This window comes from Acomys russatus, chromosome 22, assembly GCF_903995435.1.
Source record: "Acomys russatus chromosome 22, mAcoRus1.1, whole genome shotgun sequence".
NCBI lineage: Eukaryota > Metazoa > Chordata > Mammalia > Rodentia > Muridae > Acomys > Acomys russatus.
In genome coordinates this window covers 11,346,870-11,362,341 of record NC_067158.1, presented here as the reverse complement: position 1 = coordinate 11,362,341, position 15,472 = coordinate 11,346,870, and the positions used below count along the sequence as shown (strand labels likewise).

Here is a 15,472-nt window from a genome sequence, read left to right as displayed (position 1 = left end):
GAGTTTTAGGGAAGGACCATTTATTTATATGACGTTAAGGTTGATGCTGTTTGTGGTCTTGGTTTCTATTAACCTTAAGATAATGATCACATCTTTGAATTGCTCTCTGGTGGTTGAGATGTTTATGGTCATAAGAATATGCAGCATATATGTAAGTTATTCCTGCTAACTCAATTGATCTTGACCCCATCAGCTAGCAGCCATGTTCAGACTTTGTGTATTTTACTGGCTTAACTTAATTGGTTTGGTGTTGAGAGATGTGCTGTGCTAACGGGGACCTGCGACTGTGTGTAGGTCTACTCTAAACACATAAGAATTATTCCTGCCTGAATTCCATCTGTCTCCCCTTTCTTCACTGGGTTAATATTTTTTTTCCTTGTTTCTTCTAGATTATAGTACCTACAGCCAAGCTGCAGCCCAGCAGGGGTAAGTCAACCTTCTGCAACAATACTTTTCTTTGGTTAATATTTTAGAGTATGACACCTTTTGTAATTGTAAAGGTTATAGTAATACAGTCAGTGTGTTCTGTATTCAATTCTTGTGTTTAATTCTTTCTGCAGCTACAGTGCTTATACCGCCCAGCCAACTCAAGGATATGCGCAGACTACCCAGGTAATCCCAAAGACAAGGATGTAAGCATGTGTAGTTAAATCTACAGAGAGATATTTCAGTTGGCCACTGAAACAGTAGCTAGCAGATCTCCCCCCACCCCCACCCCTGAGACAGGGTCTCTCTGTGAAGGCTCAGCTGTCCTGGACTCACTTTGTAGACCAGGCTGACCTCAAACTCACAGAGATCCGCCTGCCTCTGCCTCCCAAGTGCTGGGATTAAAGGCGTGCATCACCACACCTGGCTAAAAACTCAAGAATTTCAATCTTTCAGAATGAGGATTTTAAGTGAAAACCTTTAAAACCTGGAAATGGGCTTTTTTAACTTCTTAGGCTAACAGTAACTACTTCACTGCAGTCTTGATCTTTCTGCATATTTTATTCTTAATTTAATGATCATTGTTCTTCAAAGGAAGATATATTAGGACTTCTAAAAAAATTGCTTTTATGTACATTTGTGTGAAAGAGAGTTGGGTCCACTGGAATTTGAGTTACAGGCCAGACAGTTGTGAGCTGCCATGTGGGTGCTGGGAATTGTACCAGGATCCTCTGGAAAAGCAGCCAATGCTCTTAATCACTGAGCCATCTCTCCTCTCCCATATTAGGACTTTTTTTTTTTTTTTTTTAAGATTTTTTTTTTATTTATTATTTATACAGTATTCTGCCCACATGTGTGCCTGCCCACCACAAGAAGGCACCGGATCTCATTACATACAGATGGCTGTAAACCACCATGTAGTTGCTGGGAAATGAACGTTTGGAAGAGCAGATGGTGCTCTTAACTGCTGAGCCATCTCTCCAGCCCCATATTAGGACCTTTTGCAGATGGAAAAATTGTACTGCATAGCTATTACATAACTTGCACTAGTTAATGTGCAACCAGTCGGTTTTGAAAATTAGTTTCTCAGTTGGGCGTGGTGGCACACACCTTAATCCCAGTACTCAGGAGGCAGAGGCAGGCGGATCTCTGAGTTCATGGCCAGCTTGGTCTACAAAGTGAGTCTAGGACAGCCATGTCTACACTGAGAAATCCTGTCTTGAAAAATCAAAAGAAAAGAAAATTAGTGTCTCAGCTCTTGCCAATATGTAAGTCTATGTTTAAAGACCTAGGCCAGTGACTAGAGAGATGGCCTGAAAAAAAGTTATTGCCACTCAGCCTGACAGCCTGAGTTTGATCCCCAAGTCCCACATGTAGAGAGAACCAACTCCTAAAAATTGTCCTCTAACTCGTACATACATACCATGGTACATGTGCGATTTTCCATCGATCAAATTAGCAATTAAATACTTAATCAGTGATAGAATGTGTACAAGTACTGCAGAAATAATTGAGGGGTGAAAATTGATCAGGAATTGGAAAGTAATCGTTGGTAGAATGTGTGATATGCTGGCTCCAGTCACCAACATCTCAAAAAGCCAAGGATGGCATATTCCAGAAAGTAGTTCCCTGTGTTATCAAGAATTACCTCAGCTGGGTGTAGTAACTTATACCTTTAATTCCGTGGCCAGGAGACAGAGGCAAGTGGCCTCTGATTTTTGAGGACAGCCTGATTTACATAGCAAGTTTCAGGCCAGGAATACACAGTATATATATATATATATATTTTTTTTTTTTTTTTTTAAGAACAAGAAACTCTTAATTCTAAGACAGGCAGGTAGTCATGTTTCTGGTAGGTTTTACTTTTAGTTGGCCTTTCAAATAAATCTATAATAGAAACATGTTAACATTGAAAGAACAGCTTATTCTTTATCTGGTTTTAAATGTGTTGATGTTCAAGTTTAAAAACTATAATCTTGATATGCCAACAATCGTAAGCAAACATGAAGTGCTCTGGGTTTTTTGTTGTTGTTTTGGGTTTTTGTTGTTGTTGTTGTTTCTTGTTTTTTTGTCTTCCAAAATGGAGTTTCTCTGTGTAGCCTTGGCTGTTCTGAAACTTATTCTGTAGACCAGGCTGGCCTTCAACTTATCTCTGCCTCCTGAGTGCTGGGATTAAAGGCGTGCACCACCACTGCTTGGCCTGGTTCATTTCCTTTTTTTGATTTTTGTTTTGTATGTTTGTTGTTTGAGGCAGAGTTTCTCTGTGTAAAGCTGTCCTGGAACTCTCTTTATAGACCAGGCTAGCCTCAAACTCACATCAATCCGCCTGCCTCTGCCTCCTGAGTGCTGGGATTACAGGCGTGCGTCACCACACCAAGCCGCCCTGGTTCATTTTCTTAAAGGAGAGTTAATAGCTTTTATTTTTGTGTCATGCTAAAAATTTGGGTCTCAAATCTGGCAAGATAGCTGGCTAAATCTTCCATTATCCTTCTGTGTTCATTTTGTGCTGCCAAGTTACGTACTTGTGTCCATATTGCTCTTGAGGGCATTTTGGTTTTGGTTTTTCTTTTTCTTTTTTGGTTTTTCGAGACAGGGTTTCTCTGTGTAGCCTTGGCTGTCCTGGACTTGATTTGTACTCTGTGCCTGGCTAAGGGCATTTTTTTAATCTCTCGGTTAACTGAGATTTTGCCTAAGTTTTTTGTTTCTAGGTTTACCAAAACATAAACAAATTTGTATAAACGTTCATAGTTTTTAAGCTAATTTGACTTGTTTTTATGTCTTTGTTCTTGTAATTTTTATACCAGAAAGCAGTATTTTCCACTTTGATTCTCCAGTTTATGAACTAATAAGTCAGTTCCTTAGTTTGCTAAGTTACATAAGTTCTCTTGTGAAGCTACTGTATGCATTTCTTTGGAGCAGGCATATGGGCAGCAAAGCTATGGAACCTATGGACAGCCTACTGATGTCAGCTATACCCAGGCTCAGACCACTGCCACCTACGGGCAGACTGCATATGCGACTTCTTATGGACAGCCTCCCACTGGTAAGGCCAGCCTTCAAGAGACTAGGTGATAATGTTAAGGGGATTTGCTCAAAGGACTATTACTCTTATCATGGTCTGTACATTGACATCTGGAGATCTTTTATTCTAGGAAGTTTTTTAATTTTTCCTTGCTCTTAATTCTGCTTGCAGACTATCCAATATAGTGTGGGTGGAATAAGTTCTAAAAGAGAAAGGCACTAAACTTATACACTGTAATACACAACAAAATTGAACTAATGTAAAATATTGTGCTAATGCTAAGAATGAGCCTTTTAAGTTGAGCTGTTTAAAAATCAAAATGGTTTTCATATGTTTGCTTCATCTGATAGTGTACCCTCTACTTTTTGTTTTGTGCTTTCCACAGTAGAAGGGACCAGTACAGGTTTGACTATCCTGCTCATTCTTGCATGGGAAATGCTTTCCATCTTGTCTTACCCTGTAATGTTAACCCTTAGGTGTTTTCATTTGTTTAAACTCCAGACTTTCTAACATCATACACAAAGGTGCTAATGAAAAAAACTGCTTCAGGTACCATTTGCAGATCCATGCCCTTATAATTTGGGGAAGGTTTTACTGTTGAACTTTACTTTGGTCAAGCCTTAATAATAGTTATTTGCCTTCCCAAAGGTATTACTCCAACTGAATCTCCCTGCTCCCCGAAGACTGGATTGCATGATTAAATTTATTTAAGGGAACAGACTGCCACCCTGCATGTACATGTTTGTCTGTTCTATAGCACAGGCACATTTTATTTTCTGTTTGAGTGTTATGAATTGTCTTAATCCATTTTCTGTTTTAAGTGTTACGAATTTTTTTAATCCATAGTGTTTTAAACATAAATAGCATTCCAAGACACTAAAAAGAGCAACTGGTCCATATATTATATGGAACATGTGGAAAATGTGATAATTTTTGCCTGCAGAGTGCTGTATGATATAAGAAAGTGATAGAAATGTAAAGACTTCATCTTCCAACTATCTGAACTTCTCTGGATTATATTGGTGATAGGAGAAATACATGGCGTGTATCTCATTGTCATGGGTTTCATGGGAAGAACTTGCTAGCCTATCTTAACGACTCTGTAGGAATTAAAGTTTTTATCTAACCTAGTACAGGTGTGGGGAGGAACTAGGACTGTAGATTTAGAGCATCGTGACTTAGATCTAGCTTTTGCTATCCCTAACCCACAATCATAAGAAAGTGGGGTTTTTGTTTTGGATTTTCGAGACAATTTCTCTGTTTGCACTGGCTGTCCTGGACTCACTTTGTAGACTAGGCTGGCCTTGAACTCACAGAGATCCACCTGCCTCTGCCTCCCAAGTGCTGGGATTAAAGGCGTGTGCCACCACTGCCTGGTTGAAAGTGATTTTTTTTTTTTTAAATCAAGAGACAAAGGTCTAGGCACTCACCTTTAATCCCAGCACTCAGGCGGCAGAGAGAGACAGGTTGCTCTCTGAGTTCAAGGATAGCCAGGGCTGCACAGAGATGCCCTGTCTTGAAACCCTCCACCCTGGGAGTGGGGACAGAGTTCAGTCCTGATTGTGAGCTTAGAAAGTGTAGAACATTGTAAGCAAAAATAAGTGTGGCTTTGAGTCAGGGATTTATGTTTCATGGTAATAAGGAGTTTGTGCACACTAAGTGATTCTAAGCACGTCTCATACCTCATGTCTGCCAACTACTTGTAGACTGTAGCAATCAAAATTAAACCTAATGGTTATAAGTAAGAGCCAATGGATAGGAAGCAGGATTAGGCACACTTTGCTGTACCCCTTGCTGCCTTTACAGCTGAAAGTCAGAGGGAATGCATAGAAATAGACTGTTTTCTTCTAGGATTCTAAATGAAGCTCCAGAAGAAAGGTGCTATAAATACATATGCATCTTACTTACACGATTCAGTTGATTTGGGGGGGGGGGGGATATTCCCGTAGATCAGGCTACCTCGAACTCACCGATCAACTACCTCTGCCTCTCCTGTGCGCTGAGATTAGTGTGCACCACCACGCTTGGCAATTCGAATAATTCTTAGGCTGTAACTTCTACTGTTCACTGTAAACAAAATTTCTTTGTGCAATGTTTCTTACCACTCTTTGCTTTGAAGAAATCACATAAATGTGCGTTTAGTATCTTGTCACTATTCTGGTTTTTGTTTGTTTGTTTTGTTTTGTTTTGTTTTTTATTTATTTTTATTTATTTATTTATTATGTTTTGTTTTTTGTTGTTGTTTTTTGTTTGTTTTCATTTTGCTTGGCTCCTTATGTGGATGCTACAGATAAATTAAAAGACTGTTTATTAACCCAGTATCTATTCCTGTGCTATTACTACAACACTGCAGTTTAGAGATAAAAGTTACTGTCTTGATCAGTTTGATTTTGTTTGACTTTTGTGAATCTTACAAGTAGGGGAAGACCTTACAAAGATTAATTGGACAGATGGACTTTAATTGTAGTTTAAATGTGTGCTGTGTATGGTTAACTTTAGAACTTTGCAAAGAACTTAAAAATAAATAGGGCTGGAGGTGTTGCTCATTACTTTGCTACCACGTATGTGAGGCTCTGGGTTCTATACCTAACACTATAAAACAAAAAAATCCCATTTCAAGTGAACAACATGCCAACTCAGTTGTTTTAGAGTTCTTTTGTGAAATATGTTTTTATTAGTTTTCACCAGTTCAGATGGGAAACTGCCTTTGTATATAATTTTATAATCTTTGAATGTTTGAGAAGAGTGGAATGTGCTACAACAAGTGATACTTTAAATTAAAAAAGAAGTTAAGCCAGATGTGCTAGCACAGGCCTTTAATCTTTAATCCTAGTACTTGGGAGGCAGAGACAGGCTTGTCTGTGTGAGTTCAAGGCCACATAGCAAGTTGTAGGAACTTGAAGCTAGTCGTGGTGGTTATATGTCTGTAATCCTAGAAATCTGGCAATTAAAATGAAAAACAAGGGATTGCAGATAAGCTTAGGCAATTTAATGATACTGGTTCTTGAGCTCTCTTTGAGAGTGTGTGTGTTGTTTGTTTGTTTGTTTGTTTTTTAAGATTTATTTATTACATATACAGTGTTCGGCCTGTGTATATGCCTGCATTAGATTCATTATAGATGGCTGTGAGCCACCATGTGGTTGCTGGGAGTTGAACTCAGGATCTTTGGAAGAGCAGTCAGTGCTGTTAACCTCTGATCCATCTCTCTAGCCCTGGAGTGGGGGGGGGGGGTGTGTGTGCGCGCGCATGCGTGATAGTCCTAAATGCAAACTAAATTAAATGGTCTTAGTTCAAGATATGTTTTAAATACTAAAACTCTGTTTTTGTTGGAAAGTTTTGGCTTGTTATTTCAAGACAGGGTTTCTCTGTGTAACAGCCCAGTCTGACCTCAAATTTTACAGAGCTCTACCTGCCTCTGCCTCTGGAGTGCTGGGATTAAAGGTTTGTGCCACTGTTACCCAGCTGATGTTTTTTGGTGGTGGTGGTTGTTGTTGTTTTGAGACAGGGTTTCTCTGTGTAGCCTTGGCTGTCCTAGACTCACTTTATACACCAGACTTGCCTCGAACTCATAGCAATCTGCTTTTGCTTCCCGAGTTCTGGGATTAAAGGCATCACCATGCCCGGCTCTTTTGTTGTTGTTGTTGTTGGGTTTTGTTTTTTTAGTCAGAGTTTCTCAGAGTAATATCCCTGGCTGTCCTTGAACTCACAGAGATCTGCCTGCTTCTGCCTCCCTAGTGATGGAGTAAGGCCCTGCACCACCACACCAGTCTGCCTGCTGATTTTGTTATTGTTGTTTGGTTTGTTTTTGTGTTTTGTTTGTTTAGGTTGGTTTTTTGTTTGTTTGTTTCCAAGACAGAATTTCTCTATGTAGCAGCCCTGGCTGTCCTAGAACTCATTCTGTAGACCAGGCTGCTCTCAAATTTAGAAATCTACCCACTTCTTCTCCCCCAAATGCTGGGATTAAAAGTGTGTGCTGCCACTGCTGCCCAACTGGGTTTGGGGTGGGGAATGAGTGAGTGTGTTTAACAAGATTCTCCTGTGTAGGCCAAATTGGTTTGGAATTTGTGATTCCAGAATGTTGGGATATTTTTTTAGATATTATTTATTTATCACATGTACACAATGTTCTGCACACCAGAAGAGGGCCTCAGATCTCATTTTAGATGGTTATGGGCTACCACATGGTTGTGAGGAATTGAACTCAGGACTTTGGGAAGAGCAGCCGGTGTTCTTAACCTCTGAGCCATGTCTCCAGTCCTAGAGAATACTTTTGTGTGTGCGTGAACTTAGGTTCTTTGTGTGTGGATCTAAGCATCTGAGCCAAGCTTTTTTAGTGCATCGCGTCCTTGTGCCTGTTGATTGTGAAGAAGGCAAAGGCCCAGGTCCAGGAAAAGTGTGACAACGTGCACTAAGTGGCAGACTTTACTGCATAATCTAGTGCTGCTGTTTGCCTTTCCCTCCCTTTCTGGAACATCTTGCTTCTTGTTTTCAGGGGTTTTAATTTATTTTTAGTTAGTTGAGACGACGGCTTTATAATCAGCAAAAACCAACATCGTCTCCTGTCTCCTCCATTCATGTAGGGGCAGAAGGAAGCCTGTTTTCCATGGCAACTTTTGTATAGGGGTAGGGAATGTAGCTTAGTAGGTAGTTCTTGCCTAGTGTTCATGGAGCCCTAGGTTCCCCAGCACCACATAATCCGGGTGTGGCGTGGTGCCTGTATTCCCAAGGCTGGAGGCTTGACGAGGGGATCAGAAATTGAAGGTTATCTTCTGCTGCCTAAGGGATTTGAGGCCAGTCTAGGCTGTATGAGACCTCTGTGAAAACAATAAACTCACTTCACCTGTCTCATAAATACATTTTGAAAGCGGTACTTAAGACCTCAAATACTTGGGGTCAGTGAGATGGCTCGGCACTTGGCGACAAACTTGACCAAAATCCTTGTAGTGGAAGCAGAGAACCAACTCCCACAATTTGTCCTGTGTTTCCATACATGTGCCATGATGAGCTCCCATGTGCACACACTTAGTAAGTCAATGAATGTGGTAAAGATGGTTTAAAGCTGGGCATGGTGGCACACGCCTTTAATCCAAGCACTTGGGAGGCAGAGGCAGGTGGATTGCTGTGAGTTCAAGGCCAGCCTGGTCTACAAAGCGAGTCTAGGACAGCCAAGGCTACAGAGAAACCCTGTCTTGAAAAACCAAAAAAGGAGGGAAAATAATTTAAACTCTCCTTTGTTGCTACTTTTTCTATAAGAATAATATAGATATTCAATTTTGTGATGCTTTAAAGTGGTCAGTTTATACGTTGTTTTGCTGATAAATGACAAGATATTATTCTGACAGAGAAGACCTGGAATCTGATCCAATTCTCCTTTGTTGTAGGTTATACCACTCCAACTGCCCCCCAGGCATACAGCCAGCCTGTCCAAGGATACGGCACTGGTGCTTATGACACCACCACTGCAACAGTCACCACAACCCAGGCTTCATACGCAGCTCAGTCTGCCTATGGCACCCAGCCTGCCTACCCAGCCTATGGCCAGCAGCCAGCAGCCACCGCACCTACAAGGTAAGGCTATGGTTGCCTTTTCCTTTGAAGGCAAAAGTAACTGTACATTTAGATGGCTCTTCACACACACTAGGTAGTGACTGTTCTCACAGTCTTTAAGCATCCAAAGTGCTGGTGCACAGTATACAGGTATTCTGATGAAGAAATGATGCTATCCCAGGGCCAGAAATGAGAAATGTCAATTGCTTGGTTTTAAAACCTACTTTTGGGAGGAGATAGAAGCTGTTTTGCTTTTCTAAACACAAGAAAATTGTTTTTCCACATTGTTTAACTACCAGTAGAATCATACTTTTGAGCTCTCTTTTAGAGAGAGAGAATACTTAATCTTTGCTTTCCTGTAGGAAATGTGTGGTAGTTACTAGATAGTATACAGTGGGCACAAGAAGTAGTGTATGACCCACTTGTTAGTAAAGGATATTTCCTATCTGGAGAGAGTCAAGAATTACTACCTTAGTTGAAGCAGTTGACATGATTTCCCCTACATTATGTAGTGGTTTGGTAACCAAAGTCATGGACAAATAAACTCATAATTAGGTACCCAGCTATGTGGTAAATATTAAGAGTCCAATAAAGTTCATGCTCCATGGCTGATTAGTATGTAAGTGGTATATATTATTACTTCACAGAAGATTTCAGGTCTTTACTTTAGACAGTGCACTTAGGTGGCTTCTGCATACAGTCTTGAAGGAACATTGAATTCTGATTTGAATGAAGACTTTTTAGGGAATAAACGAGATCAGCTTGTAACCTAGACTTTTTATCTACTGTAGAGGTAAGAAATTAGCTCTGGCAAACACTTGTGAAATTACTTCTAAAATGCACAGTGAGTAATCAGAGCCATTTGTAGTTGGTATCCAATATACAGCCTGTACAGTAGCTGTATTTAACTGGCTGGTTCCTAGAAGGCAGTTGACTTAGGTATTGAGAATTTTATCAGATGCACAATGCGATGCTTAGTTAAGAGTAAGCGTAAGGTCAAGGCGGAAGAGTTTCATGTATCAGTTGCTGGGGGTTTGGTTTTTCAAGACAGGGTCTCTCTGTGTAGCCTTGGCTGTCCTGGACTCACTTTGTAGACCAGGCTGTCTTCGAACTCACAGAGATCCGCTGCCTCTGCCTCCCGAGTGCTGGGATTAAAGGCGTGGATATCAGTTGGGTTTTGATAAGTCATTTTGCTTCACCCCTACCCTATCTTACTTTTCTCGGCTGACCACCTGTAAAGCAGCTGGCTGTCTAGATCACCAGTGGTTACTCCTTTCTCATTGTAAAGGGAGTCTGTAACTATAACCCATTTCATCTCAGTGGAGAAACAGTACTTCTGCTTCTGCTTTGGTCACCTGCAGATTGGGCTTTGCTTCAGATAGCCCTAACTTAGCTCTGCCACTGCCTTGGTGTAAGCTGTTGGGGCCAGGAGGAAGTGGGGATTCCTGAATTGTTGGAGTTGGGATTGATTTTTATTGTTTAGTGAGGGTATTCACTCATTTGTCTGATCACAGGGTGGGAGCATCCACATCCCTGTCTTGTGGAGACTGCTGTGGAGGAACCCACAGATACACGCCGTGTATACATCTGTGACCTTACAAATTACTCTAAACTCTAATTTATATTGTTACCAATTTTCTTGTCTTCAGACGCTCACTTTGAAAAAAGGAAGGTGTTGTCTTCCTTCCTCCCCCAGAACTTACTCATTGGCAACACTACCTGATGAAGTCCCTTAGTAGCTGTTAGTTACAGAGCAAGCGAGGAGCATGGGTAACTCCCTTAGTGCTCCCTTCCAGTAAATATGATGGATTGATAGTGGGTTTAATGTACTTTATTGTCAAGTTGGGTCTTAATATTTTACGCTGCTCACAAAACTGTGGGGTTCCTAACTAGATGTTTGAGGGTTGTTGAAACTAAGTCTTACTGTTTTATATTTCTTTTTAGACCACAGGATGGTAACAAGCCCACTGAGACTAGTCAACCTCAATCTAGCACAGGGGGTTATAACCAACCCAGCCTAGGATATGGACAGAGTAACTACAGTTATCCCCAGGTACCTGGGAGCTACCCGATGCAACCAGTCACTGCACCTCCATCCTATCCTCCTACCAGGTCAGTCACTTCTTTGTGGTCACGGATCAGTAATGACAGCATAAGTGTTTTTCAGGTTGTTGATGAGCGAGCATCGGCTCACTTGGGTAAGACTTATTTGTTTTCTGGCCTTTTGTTTTTGTTTTAAGATTTATTTGTTACACATACACTGTTCTGCCTGAATGTATTCCTGTAGTCCAGCAGAGGGCACCAGATCTCATAGATAGATGGTGTGAGCCACCATGTGGTTGCTGGGAATTGAACTCAGGACCTCTGTAAGAGCAGACAGTACTCCTATCCTCTGAGCCATCCCCCAATTTCAGTCAGTGTCTGTCTGTCTCTCTGTCTCTCACACACTCACTCACTCAGAAAACTGCAAGTTTTCTGACCTATGTCTTATTTGAAGTAAGTTTCATATGAACTAACAGAACGGTGTCTTAAAAGATTAGTTTAATTTTAAAATAGATCCTGTTCCCTTGCAGAACAGCTCCAGTACCTATTGTGCTGAACAGTTGTTCTGACGAGTTGAATCAGTGCATGATTGATTTCTAACAGCTGTGGGGCGCTGTAACAAATGCTTAGTTTGGTTCTGCATATTTATGGTTCATCAAGTCTTTTTTTTGGGGGGGGGGTCCTTCCTAGGCAGGGCTTCTCTGGGTGGCCCTAGCTATCCTGGAACTCACTTTATAGATCAGGCTGGCTCTGAACTTAGAGATCCACGTGCCTCTGCCTCCTGGGAGCCAGAGTCCTGGGATTAAAGGCTTGCCACTATGCCTGGCTATCAGGTCTTTTAAGGTTTATTTTTAGTATTATGCATAGACGATCTGCTGGGTAGTTTCACAAAAACTTACCACCTAAGGTTTTGTTACTAGTTTTGTCTTTATTCCTAGAGTCTTAGTGATAAAGTATGTGTTTGAAAGGTTGAAACTGTAACAAAGCGATTTTTGAATCTGAAGGAAAATGCCATGGCATACATACACAGATGTGTTGACTCTGTATTACCAGACAGCCATTTCTCAGGGAATTGTAGTCATCACTCAACTTACTAGATGACTGGAGTAGAACACTGACCTAGCATGTGAAGCTATAGGTTGGAGCCTCAGTACTGCAAAAAGAAAGGAAGGCATTCTTAGAACTGAGTTCCTTCCTTGACTCTTTTTCCTTACTTTTTGGTTTTTTGAGACAGGGTTTCTCTGTGTAACAGCTGTAGCTGTCCTGGACTTGCTTTGTAGACCAGCCTGTCCTCGAACTCACAGATCTGGCTGCCTCTGCCTCCCAAGTGCTAGGGTTACAGGTGTGCACCACCACGCCCAGTGTCCTTACTTTCAATGCGGTTCTCCTCCCCCCTTCATTGGTTTCTCTAAGTGTACATATTCTGCCTGTCTGCATTCCTGTTTGTCTTAATATAGTTGGAAATAAACATTGTTGTAAATGGGAATTCTAAACTGCAACTCTGTGCACATGGGTTGTTTTAATTTTCTCTCTTTCATTTAAAGCTTTATTAATGTAAAAACAAAAATATTGCCTTGCCAGGTAGTAGTGGCATATGTTTTTAGTCCTAGCACTTGGGAGGCAGAGGCAGGCGAATCTCTGAGTTATAGGGCAGCCAGGTCTACACAGAGAAATCCTGCCTCAATGGGAAAAAACACTCCAAAATGTTGCTTTAGCCAGACAGTGGTACACACCTGTAATCCAGCACAAGAAGCTAAGGCAGAAAAGTTGTGTGTAGGTGGAGAGACCCAGCTCAGTTAAAAAAAAAGAAAGAAAGAAAGAAAGAAAGAAACTCTTAGGATGGATACCTGTGAATGTCTCGGATTTGGGGTCTTGACAGAAATAAAGTGCTATTTCTCCTTCCTGAAGACTTTTGTTTTTTCTTTCAGCTACTCCTCGTCACAGCCGACTAGTTACGATCAGAGCAGTTACTCTCAGCAGAACACCTACGGGCAGCCGAGCAGCTATGGACAGCAGAGTAGCTATGGTCAACAAAGCAGCTATGGGCAGCAGCCGCCCACTAGTTACCCCCCTCAGACTGGATCCTACAGCCAGGCTCCAAGTCAATATAGCCAACAGAGCAGCAGCTACGGGCAGCAGAGTGAGTTGCTGAGAGAGACAACCAAGTATGAGTGATTGTGCTTGTAGTTTCTGGAAATGGGGAGTGCGTGCTACCACTGCTTGTTTCTAGAGTCTAGGGTGCAAGTGTGAGCCCAACATCCTGGGTGACAGTGTCAGTGCCCCGGGGGCGGGCTACAGAGAGCAAGGCTGGAGAAAGGGGGAAGGTGGCTATAGAGGGGGCTACTGTGGATTTTGATAGCCAAGGAAAAACTCGGTGCTTTGATTTTTGTGTGACTTCATAAAGCACAGGAAATAGTCCTCCTTACAGAATACTGTAGTTTGGGGGACTTTTTTTTTTTTATATATAACTTTTAAAGATGATTAGGGGTGGAGTTTTTGTTTTCTGCTGAGGATTAAGACCCCTCAGTGCTTAACGTTACATTGGAGTAGTAACTAAAAACCCGGAAATGTTTTCACTTACTGTTTAATTTGTGCCTCGGTTGTTGCACTTTTAAAATTGAATTTCATTAGCCGGGCATGATGGCACAGGGTTTTGACTCAAAAAAAGAAAGAATGCAAGCTAGCTGGGCGTGGTGGTGCACACCTTTAATCCCAACACTTGGGAGACAGGAGTTCGAGGCCAGCCTGGCCTACAAAGCAAGTCTAGGACAGCCAAGACGACACAAACCCTGTCTCGAAAAACAGAAAAAAGAAAAAGAAATTAATCTGTGTGTCTTTTGGGGGGTGTCAACTGGGGTTACTAAGACTACTTGCTGTAACTCAGCTTGTCAGAGCCCTTGGAAATTTGACTCTATTTTTGTTTCTGGGAGGTAGTACAAAGAAGAAGCTTTTGGAAAGCGTGTTTTTCCCAGAGGAAAATCTTTTGGAAGTAGTTATTATAGTCTGGCTGTGGAAGGCTGTGCTTGCTTTGGTGAACCAGTGGTTCTTTAAGAGAGCCTTCTGGCAGAACCACGGCTACATATGTGCAATTGCAGTTGAGAGTTCGGTGATTCTAAGAGAAAGGATGTCAGGCAGTAGTGTAAATGCTGGCCCGCGGTTTACAGATGTGACTCTTTCCTCAGGTTCATTCCGACAGGACCACCCCAGTAGCATGGGTGTTTATGGGCAGGAGTCTGGAGGATTTTCCGGACCAGGAGAGAACCGGAGCATGAGTGGCCCTGATAACCGGGGCAGGGGAAGAGGGGGATTTGATCGAGGAGGCATGAGCAGAGGTGGGCGGGGAGGAGGACGCGGTGGAATGGGGTAAGAGCAAACCTTTTCTCCTTTTACCTAACTGTGTTTCATCCATAGGGTTTTCAATGGAAAGAAGGGACTGAAAGACATAGAAATTTATTCGATATTTCCATGGGCAATCTGTTGAGGTCAAGCCATCTTCTAAAACATGGAAATGTCATTTAAGTGGCAGCTTGCTTTTTTCCCTGCCAGTAACCTTTGTTGGGTTTGGGTGAACAAAGAATTGTTTTGAAACTAGAGCTTTCAGTCTCCTTCATGGTTTTCAGAGGTGAGAGCCTCTTTGGGTAATAGATTTGGGATGGAACACACACAACCCTTCTAACAACCCTAGGTTTTAACTAATGTCCTGAATGGTTGTCTTGAAATACCTGGTGTATGTACTGCAGAGAAAGAATGCAGCTGTTTTCCAGTGTTTGTGCCCAGAATTGTTGAACATGATGAAGACTGGCCCCATAACCCTTAAACCATGGCCTGAGGTGCCCTGATACATAGTTAAGTTATAGCACAGAACAATTTTAGTAACTTCCTTACAGAGTAATGTGTATGAATATAGCATCACTCCCTGTTGCAGGTCTCAAAAGTCTAAATTGGTTTGACCATTGTGATTGATGGCACGATCTGGTTTAGAAAATTGTTTAGATCAGTAATGTGACCCTGCCGCCTCTGCCTACCCTTTCCCCCCTCCCTCCATCCCTCTTCCCTTTCTGGTGTCTAACTTTGATGAAGGTGAGGTATGATGTTGGTGGTTAACATAATCCAGATTTAGTTATGTGTGTGTTCTGTCCCTATATAAACTAGTAAAGAAGTTATGCAGAATGTGGTAGTGACTAAATTTGATTGGGGTAACTGCTAAAAGAAAAACAAGCAATTCTTATTTATAGAAACAAACTTCAAAATATTAAATTGACCTAGTCACTTACTCATAAATTTCTATACTGCTAAAAGATAGTTTTTTTTTATTCTGCATAACTTTAATTAAAAGGTCTTCAGTGAAATCTTTATTGGAAAAAAGTCATTTAATAACATGCAAATTTTATGAGTATTTTTGACAAAGTAAAATTGGTCTTCTGATTTGGAGA

At 41.4% G+C, this 15,472-nt stretch overlaps 1 protein-coding gene across 1 annotated transcript; it reads left to right on the top strand.

Annotated features, from left to right (window-relative positions):
• Positions 1–382: 382 nt before the first annotated feature.
• Positions 383–15,281, top strand: LOC127205830 (RNA-binding protein EWS-like; the record flags this gene model as incomplete). Its single annotated transcript, XM_051165099.1, has 8 exons — positions 383–426; positions 561–612; positions 3,346–3,469; positions 3,834–3,851; positions 8,831–9,017; positions 10,941–11,108; positions 12,968–13,179; positions 14,222–15,281. Coding segments are annotated over 8 exons (990 nt in total), but the record flags the coding sequence as incomplete, so codon positions are not given.
• Positions 15,282–15,472: the final 191 nt, after the last annotated feature.